The 9,679-nt window shown below is 39.8% G+C and overlaps 1 protein-coding gene across 2 annotated transcripts in view; it reads left to right on the forward strand.

The window, feature by feature from the left end:
* The window catches only part of Mdm4 (MDM4, p53 regulator), a 22,987-nt gene that overhangs the window by 2,511 nt on the left and 10,797 nt on the right, over positions 1–9,679 (forward strand). The window contains exons 2-4 of one of the 2 annotated variants that reach the window (XM_013017253.1): positions 487–542; positions 7,370–7,408; positions 8,135–8,234. In XM_013017253.1, the coding sequence (XP_012872707.1) occupies positions 7,379–7,408; positions 8,135–8,234 (130 nt within the window). In that variant the 5' untranslated portion in view covers positions 487–542; positions 7,370–7,378. Of the gene's footprint in view, positions 1–486; positions 543–6,967; positions 7,409–8,134; positions 8,235–9,679 lie in introns of those variants that run through there. The other variant, XM_013017252.1, reaches the window with a different exon arrangement.

Below are 9,679 nucleotides of genomic sequence, written 5' to 3' on the forward strand. Positions count from 1 at the left end.
TCCTGAGTATCTAGGATTATAGGTGTCTGCCACCAGCACCCAGCTAAGCATTTTTAATATTTAAATAATTAAAAAAATTCTGGGAAAAGATTCTGCCAATACTTAGTAGAGAAAGTTGAGAGATAACATCAGAAATACATTTATTATTCAATGGAAAATCAAAGTATCACTACTGTCTTTTCTTTTTGCAGGTCCTGGGGCTTGAACAAAGGGTCTGGGTGCTGTCCCTGAACCTCTTTGTGCTCAAGATTAGCACTCCACCACTTGAGCCACAGTGCCACTTCTGGCTTTTTTTTTTTTTTTTAGTAGTTTATTGGAGTCTCATGGGGACTTTTCTGCCTGGGCTGGCTTTGAACTGTGATCCTCAGACTCTCAGCCACCCAAGTAGCTAGGATTACAGGAGTGACCCACCAATGTCTGGCTTCAATGCTGTCTTTAGAATGTTATGTGGGGTTGTTAATTTTCTTTTTTTAATTCCTTTAACAGCCCTCTCTATGATATGCTAAGAAAGAATCTTGTCATGTTACCTACTGCTACCACAGGTATGTCACATATTTCTTTGGTTGGTTATTACAGCTTTGAGTTTAAGGGGCAAATGATGGGAAAGCAAGGATGATTGAAATGAAAATGGAATGCTACCTTCTTTATGACTAGAAGGAATATAATCTGTCATATCAAATGTTACTATGTTAAATCTTTCACTGTGAAAGCATACTGAGAATAGAGGTGCCTACCTCCCAAGACTTAGTAATTATAAACACTTGACCATATTTGCTTTATATTACTAAAAACAGATCTCACAAATCAGAAATCTTTTCCTTCAAACAGAACTACACACCATTATTGCATTCAGTAATAACAAAATTAATAAATATTCCATAATTCTATTTAATAAGTCTCCCCTCAGTTACCTCAATAATACCTTTTATTTTTGGATTGTTCAAGTCAGGAGCCAAAGTTTACACATCAGACTTGGCTGATAATATGTGTTTTCAGTCTACAAAACTTAACTATCTTTTTTGTGTGTGTTTTGATTTGGCTTTAATTAACACTTTTATTCAATAATAAAACTTAGTCTTTAAAAAAATGACATATAATAGGTATACATATTTCTGGAATACTACCTATTTCATCACATTTATTAAATGTATGTGCAATAATTGAATTAGGCATATCTGTCACCCGCAAGTATCATTTTTTTGTGTGTCAGAACTATTAAAAGTCCTCACTTGTAGCTATTTGAATATACAGTAAGTTAACTATAGTAACCCAGTTGTCATGTGGAAACTCCCTTTTTTTTCATTGTCCCTTATTGTTTGAGAAATGATGAGTCATTTATCTGGTAGAATTTCACACATTTATTGTATCCTTGTGATTGTTTAACGTGTTTCTTTGTCCTCCCTAGTTTTGGTAAACTAATAATGTTTGAATAGATTCAAGTTTACATTTCTTTGCCAAGAGATCTTCATAGATGGTTCTTAGTACTTCCATTTCATCACATCAGTCATGTAAGATCTGTTTGTCCTCCTTTCTTTCAGTCATGTTAAGATTCTGTGGGCTCCAGTAGTGTCAGTCTGATCCATGTATTACAAAGGTTCCCTAAGACATGTTTCCATAATGGTGTACATATATATGCATATATGATGCATATATGTATATACACATACACATATGTTTTATGATACAGAAATTTGAAGTGAGGGCCTCATAATTGGTAGGCAGGTGCTCTACTGATGAGCCACATCTCCAACCTTCACCTAATGATTTTAATAATCTGTTCTCTAAATGTTAATTTGTCTAACCTTTTGATCCAAAACCTTTAAATACTACCCTTTAAATTTAGTTTACTAACTGCAGGAAACTGCTGCTTTGGAGTCTTTTTTTTTTTTTTTTTTGTCGGTCGTGGGGCTTGAACTCTGGGCCTAGGCGCTGTCCTTCAGCTCTTCAGCTCAAGGCGAGCGCTCTACCACTTGAGCTACAGCGCCACTTCCGGTTTTCTGGTGGTTTATTGGAGATAGGAGTCTCACGGTCTCTCCTGCCCGGGCTGGCTTTGAACCACGATCCTCAGATGGATCCTCAGGTGGATTACAGGCGTGAGCCACCAGCGCCCGGCTATGCTTTGGAGTCTTAATAGTTTCAAAATTGGTAGTGTGGTAGAGATAGGTGAATAAAGTAGTTTCAACTAGAATCTAACCCATTTCTCACTCATGTCCAAGTAGTGAAATTTTACCTCTACAGTCCTACATGAAGCCCTTTTGTCAGCTTCATGAGTTTAGGTAACATGGCCCTTGGAAGAAAGTCTAAGTTATGGAATCTCTTTAGATTGATTATGTTTACTGAATAAATATGTTGAAAATAATTCTTTCACACTAAAGATTTCATATCAGAAAAACAAATTTAGCTTATACTGAAGTATGATTTTGGAACTTACATTGCTTTCTTTTGACTGTATTTTAGTTTCTATTGAGGTTTGAACTCAGGGTCTTGAGCTTTTCCTTGGCTTTCTCCCTCATGGCTGGTGGTTCTGCTGCTTGAGCCATACCTCTACTTCAGCATATGTACTAGTTAATTGGAGATGACTTTTGAAGATTTTCTGCCCAGGCTAGCTTCAAATGTGATTCTCAGAGCTCAGCCTCCTGAGTAGCTAGGATTGTAGGTGGGATTCACTGGTGCCTGGCTTACACTAATTGTGTGTGTGTGTGTGTGTGTATGCGTGTATGCTAATCCCGGGCTCCTGAGTAGCTAGGATTGTAGGTGGGATTCACTGGTGCCTGGCTTACACTGTGTGTGTGTGCGTGTGTGTGTGCGTGCGTGCGTGCGCGTGTGCTAATCCCGGGCTTGAACTCAGGACCTGAGCGCTGTACTTATGTTTTTGTGCTCAAGGCTGGCATTCTACCATTTGAACCACAGTTCTACTTCCAGATTATATGGGTAATTAATTGGAGATAAGAGTCTCATGGGCTTTTCTGCCTGGGCTGGTTTTGAACTGCAGTCCTCCGACCACAGGCTCCTGAGTAGCTAGCATTACAGGTGTGAGCCATTGACACCTCGCTACATTGATTTTTTTTTTTTTTGTCCGTTGTGGGGCTTGAACTCTGGGCCTGGGCTCTGTCCCTCAGCTCTTCAGCTCAAGGCCAGCGTTCTACCACTTGAGCCACAGTGCCACTTCCAGTTTTCTGGTGGTTTATTGGAGATGAGAGTCTCATGGAGTTTCCTGCCCAGGCTGGGTTTGAACTGTGATCCTCAGATCTCAGCCTCCTGAGTAGCTAGGATGACAGGGGTGAGCCACCAGCGCCCAGCTTACATTGACTTTTTTTTTTTTTTTTTTTGGGTCTGGTCATGGGGCCTGAACTCTGGGCCTGGGCGCTGTCCCTCAGCTCTTCAGCTCAAGGCTAGCGCTCTACCACTTGAGCTACAGCACCACTTCCGGCTTTTTTCTTATGTGGTGCTGAGGAATCGAACCCAGGGCCTCAGGCATGCAAGGCAAGCGCTCTACCACTGAGCCAACTTCCCAGCCCCTTACATTGACTTTTGAGGTCTTTTTTTCATTAAGGCATTTGTAGCTATGGATTTCTATTTGAAAGAGAAAGCCTTGTAAGTGATGCCTAAGTTTTATTGGAATTTAGTCATTTATGAAATAATATACATTCTTGGGGTAGTCATGCTTAAGATACATGGACAATTTCATAATTTTTATATTGCTGATCTACTTTTCTAGACAAATTTGTTTTCTGACTGGTTTGTTCTCTGGATATCTGTAGTGGATGTAATTCTCATTTTTCCCTTGTTTTCTTTCTTGTATTTTCTCTGTACAATTTAACATGTCATATATTGTATAGAACTTTTCTCTTTTTTCTTTTTTGGTAGTGATGTCAGGTATCCAACCCAGGGCCTTGTACATGGGAGGTAAGGGAGGCAAGTAATTTACCACTGAGCTACATTATATAGTTCTGTAAAAATAGTTCAGTTCATTTTTTTTTTTGTCGGTCATGGGGCTTGAACTTTGGGCTTGGGCGCTGTCCCTGTGCTCTTCAGCTCAAGGCGAGTGCTCTATTGCTGGAGCCACAGCATCACTTCTGGTTTTCTAGTGGTTTATTGGAGATAAGAGTCTCACTGACTTTCCTGCCCGGGCTGGCTTTGAACCCCGATCCTCAGATCTCAGCCTCCTGAGTAGCTAGGATTATAGGTGTGAGCCACTGGCGCCTGGCTTAGTTCAGTTCATCTTTACAACTACCCTGTGAGGTATTTAGGCTGGAGATAAAAAACAGGATTTTTAAATGGAATGAGTGATTTGCCCAATATGAGAGCCACTGGTAAGTGGTAGAACAGAGATTTCCAACTGAACAGTCCTTGCTCTGCCCATTATGCCATACATTGATGTCTCCTTAATCTTTGCTTATAATCGAATTTTCCCTTCCCAATTTGTTTGGACATACTTCCTCCCTGTGCATATCTTCATTTAATTTTTCATTCTGAAAAATTTCAGACTTGAGTTGTAAAAGGCTAGAATGGTGGTATGCACATGTAAATCTCACTATTTTTGAGGCCAAGGCAGGTGGATGATGGGTTAAATTATTAACATAAATATTATACCCTTTGTCTTTTGTTGTTGTTGTTGGTTGTGGAGCTTGAACTCTGGACCTGGGTGCTGTCCTTCATCTAAAGGCTAGTATTCTATCAGTTGAGCCACAGTGCCACTTCCAGTTTTCTGGTGGTTAACTGGAGCTAAGAGTCTCGTGGTCTTTCCTGCTGGGGCTGGCTTTGTTTGTTTTTTTGGGTCCAGTTGTGGGGCCTGAACTCTGGGCTTGGGCGCTGTCCCTCAGCTCTTCAGCTCAAGGCTAGCGCTCTACCACTTGAGCCACAGCACCACTTCTGGCTTTCGGGCTGGCTTTGAACCTGATGCTCAGATCTCAGCCTCTTGAGTAGCCAGGATTACAGGTGTGAGGTACTGGTGCCTGCCTACACCCTTAGTCTTATAGTCTCAAGACCTTGGATTCTGCCTAAGCTCCTCTCTGTTTCAAAGTCATCCCTTTTCTCTGTCCCTCTAAGCCTATGTTCCAATACTGTTGTGTTGGAAATCTAGCAACAGTTTTAGAGAATGACCTGGCTTTGGTGTTTTCTGATCCTCATAGTGGAGCTAACCTTTGTGGCTCTTCTGCTCTGTATTGTCTGCTATATGGGTTTATAAGACTACTTAGTACAATTTTTTATGTCAAGTAACCTTTTAGGAAATACAAAATTATGCCTATGCAATGCTGCTGAGAAACTAACCTTTGTAGAAGACCTGGAGAGTTTTGAATAGCTAGTTAATGTGTTTAAATGTCCAACATGTATCTAAGTAGAACATAGAAAAGTGCTTTTGGGGGCTGGGAATGTGGCTCAAGTGGTAGAGCACTTACCTTGCATGCATGAGGCCCTGGGTTCGATTCCTCAGCACCACATAAGCAAAAAGAAAAAAGCCGGAAGTGGCGCTGTGGCTCAAGTGGTAGAGCACTAGCCTTGAGCTGAAGAGCTCAGGGACAGCGCCCAGGCCGAGTTCAGGCCCCACGACTGGATCTCCTCCCCCCCCAAAAAAAGTGCTTTTCATGTAACTTTTTACACCTTTGCAAATAGGTTAGACCTTTATTTTGATGATTGAAAAAAAATGTCATTATTTAAAGGGAAAGTGAGGCAACAAGGCTTTGGTAATATGTGACAATAATAGAATTGCTTTACTAAGGAACTGATAACATTGATCTAACGTTGTATGTTAGTCAAATGATAAAGAGTATTGTGATCAGAAAATTCTCTCTGAACTTATTAATATTCTTACTTGGCCATAACAATACTTTAAAAAATAATATTCTTTATTAAAATTTTGAAAGAGTTTGCTTTGAGCTAAACAACTGAATTATCAGAGTTTTTTTTTATTTTTTACTTTTTTGCATTTTTGTGTGTGTATGTGTGTGCTGATACTGATCTTTAACTCAGGGCCAAGGTGTTCTACCTTAGCTTTTTCACTCAACGGTGGTGCTCTATCACTTGAGCTATATCATCACTTTTGACTTTTTATCTGGCTAATTGGAAATAAGAGTCTCACAGACTTTTCTGTCCAGGCTGGCTTTGAACCACAACCCTCAGATCTCAACCCTGAGCTACTCAGATCCTGGATTATAGGCATGAGCCACTGATGTCTAGGATGGTCAGACCAGTGTAGAGTCTGTATTCTTTTTCTGATAATCCATTTTGGATGAAGATGATATTTTCTGTAAATGTCATCTCTGGAACCGGTAATAGCTGATGGACCTGATCCAAAACAGATTTATTCAAGTGTGTTTTGCTTCCATTTAGCTTCATGTAAAGAATGGTTCAAGTTCTTAAATTCTTTACAGCCTAGTTCTTTTCTGAAGCTGGGTTTTTATCTTTTGTTCTGCTGAAAAATTTCCAAGTACTTGAATATATTTGTCTCTTCAGCTAATACAATATCTAAGAACTTGTGTAAGCTAGGTTATATTTCTTTCTTTTTTTGGCCTTGAGATAAACTTTTATCTGGTTCTTCTTCCTTCTTAAAAAATATATTAAGTGGGAGAAATGAGGCTTTGTGAAAAAAATTCCAATCTACATTCAGGTGGTGGGACACTTAGAATGCAGGTTTACTTAGGAGCTATTTCCAATTATGAAACATATGGGAAAAATTCCAAGTTTTTATATCTTAAATCTGACCACTTAAGAATACAAATTAAATTTAAAAGGCCAAATATTTTTGTTGTTTGTAAGTGAACAAATTTGGTCCTGCTTGGAATCACTTTTCTTTTCTTTTCTTTTTTTTTTTTTTTTTGTTGGTGTGTGGCTTGAATTCTGGGCCTGGGCACTGTTCTTCAGCTCAAAGCTAGTGCTCTACCATTTGAGCCACAGCACCACTTCTGGTTTTCTGGTAGTTTATTGGAGATAAGAGTCTCACTGACTTGCTTTGAAACGTGATCCTCAGATCTCAGTCTCCTTAGTAGCTAGGATTACAGGTGTGAGGCATCAATACCTAGCATTTGGAATTACTTTTTGTATAAAAATTTGAAAGCTTGCTATGAAGAACATATTTTGTCATTTTTCACTTTCTTCCAGATTATAATTTGGAATTATTTTGAATGTAGCCTGTCTTGGTCTTCTTCTTTTTTTTTTTTTTTTAATCAGTTTTGGTTTTTACCTTCTTGCACTTGAGAGCCTTTTCTAGCCAACATATAGAAGTATATCTGTAGGTCTGTAGGGACCAAACCGGCGTCAGGGTTGTTTGCTGTGGTCCTGTTTGTGTGGAAAGAATGGTTATTACCAGGGAAGGTTTTCCTTTTGTTTTACTTGCTATCCAGATGCTGCTCAGACTCTGGCTCTCGCACAGGATCACAGTATGGATATTCCAAGTCAAGACCAACTGAAGGTAAAATCACCACACGGTGACTTCTTTTGTTGTACAGAGTGGCCCCTTCTCTGTACCTGTGGATCTTGGACTCCCAAGGCCTTTCCCCGAATGTAATAAGAATTTAATGAGAAAGGTTCTTGGGAGTTCACAGACCAGGGACAGAGTGAACCTTCTCTGTTCTGCCCATAACAGAGTTCCAGTCTCTGAATCTTTCTTTGGGATGTAGCACTTCTGATCTTCAGTTCTTCCAGTGCACTTTCTTTGGTTTGTGTTTGCCTGCGTGGATGTGTGGATATTTCAGATTGTGTATTTACACAAATGTTTAGGAAAACTATTTTATTAGATTTTACCAGACTGTTGTAGTTAAGTTTATGTCAGGCCATTTTATAAAGTCCCCTCAAGAACTTGGGGAAATAATCTTGGTATGTGGTGAGAATTTCACATGTTTTCTTGATTATGCTATTTTGTAGTAGTGGTTTTTACAGATAATCTGTTTTAAAAAGAAGATTTTGGCCTTTGTGCAGTTTATTTTCCCCATGTGTGGGATTCTCTTAGTGTTCTGTTCATAGAGATTGAGAAGATGTGTTGACTTTACTTGATGACTGGTTGTGAACTCCAGAGTTCTCTCTCAAGTGCATAACCCATTGTGTTGCACACTCACTGGTGAGCCAGAATGGAACTGCTACATCCCCTGGTCTCAGTCATTTCTACTGAACTGATAGACATCTCTCTCCCTTCTTTCAGCAAAGTGTGGAGGTAAAGCCCAGTTCCAGGAAAAGAACTGAAGAAGGTGATATTTCCACACTACCTATCTCACAGCATAAACGCAGAAATTCTAGAGGAGGTAATTTTGGATTAAGGCTGTGCAGACTTTTCTTTTTATAGTTTTCTTTAGTTTTTCCCCCTCCCCTTCTCCCCCTCTTCCCTTCTCCTTTTCTCTCCCTCTCTCCGTCCTGAATAGTTAGGATTATAGAAATGAGCATTCAGTGCCTGGCTCGTTAGAATGTTTTGTCCTGACCTTTTGAAGTAAAGACTAATTTTATAGATATATGTATTTATTTATTTGTTTATTTGATTGTGGGGCTTGAACTCTGGGCCTCGGTACTGTCCCTGAGCTCTTCAGCTCAAGGCTAGTGTTCTACCATTTGAGCCACAGTGCCACTTGTGGTTTTCTGATGATTTATTGGAGATAAGAGTCTGAACCAAGATCCTCAGATCTCAGCCTCCTGAGTAGCTAGGATTACAGGCATGAGCCACCAGTGCCTGACTAATTTTATAGGTTTTGAAGTTTGTAAACATGATAAAATACACATACTTACTTCCTAGTAGTTAAGTCTAGTAGTCACCAGATCTTTGCCAGCTAGTTAGGTGTGGTTAGGTTGTTGGAAGTTGTTCTAAAGGTTTTTTTTTTCTTTTTTTTTTTTTTCTGGGTCCGGTCGTGGGGCCTGAACTCTGGGCCCGGGTGCTGTCCCTCAGCTCTTCAGCTCAAGGCTAGCACTCTACCACTTGAGCTACAGCGCCACTTCCGGCTTTTTTCTTTTTGCTTATGTGGTACTGAGGAACTGAACCCAGGGACTCATGCATGCAAGGCAAGTGCTCTACCACTGAGCCACCTTCCCAGCCCTGTTCTAAAGGTTTAAATTAAATTTGAATCAATTTATTATGCTGCATTGTTTTCTACAAATTACATTTAAACATAAAATTAATTTTGGACTATTTTTCTTTGAACTTTTTAGTATGTATAATATTAAAGTTATAGTTTTAAAATTTAGATGCAAGTCTTTTTTTCTATTCAATATGATGCTTAAAAGTATACGAACAATCTGGGCACTGATGGCTCACACTTGTAATCCTAGCTACTCAGGAGGCTGAGATCTGAGGATCATGGTTGGAAGTCAACTTGGGCAGGAAAGTCTGAGATTCTTGTCAATTAACCACTAAAAAGTTGGAATTGGAGCTATGGCTCAAGTGATAGAGTGTTAGCTTTGAGTACACAAGCTCAGGGACAGTACTCAGGCCCTGTGTTCAAGCCCCAGAACTGGCAAAAAAATGCGCCAAAAACAAACAAAAAAACCCAATTCCCCCCCAAAAATCCAAAGTGTAAGTAAGAACAGTTATATATTTAAAAAAAAAAATCTTTGGGGCTGGGAAGGTAGCTCAGTGGGTAGAGCGCTTGCCTTGCATACATGAGGCCTTGGGTTCGATTCCTCAGCACCACATAAGCAAAAAGAAAAAAGCCAGAAGTGGCGCTGTGGCTCAAGTGGTAGAGCGCTAGCCTTGAGCTGAAGA

The sequence above is a fragment of the Dipodomys ordii genome, unplaced genomic scaffold (assembly GCF_000151885.1).
Source record: "Dipodomys ordii isolate 6190 unplaced genomic scaffold, Dord_2.0 Scaffold35, whole genome shotgun sequence".
NCBI classification, from domain to species: Eukaryota; Metazoa; Chordata; class Mammalia; order Rodentia; family Heteromyidae; genus Dipodomys; species Dipodomys ordii.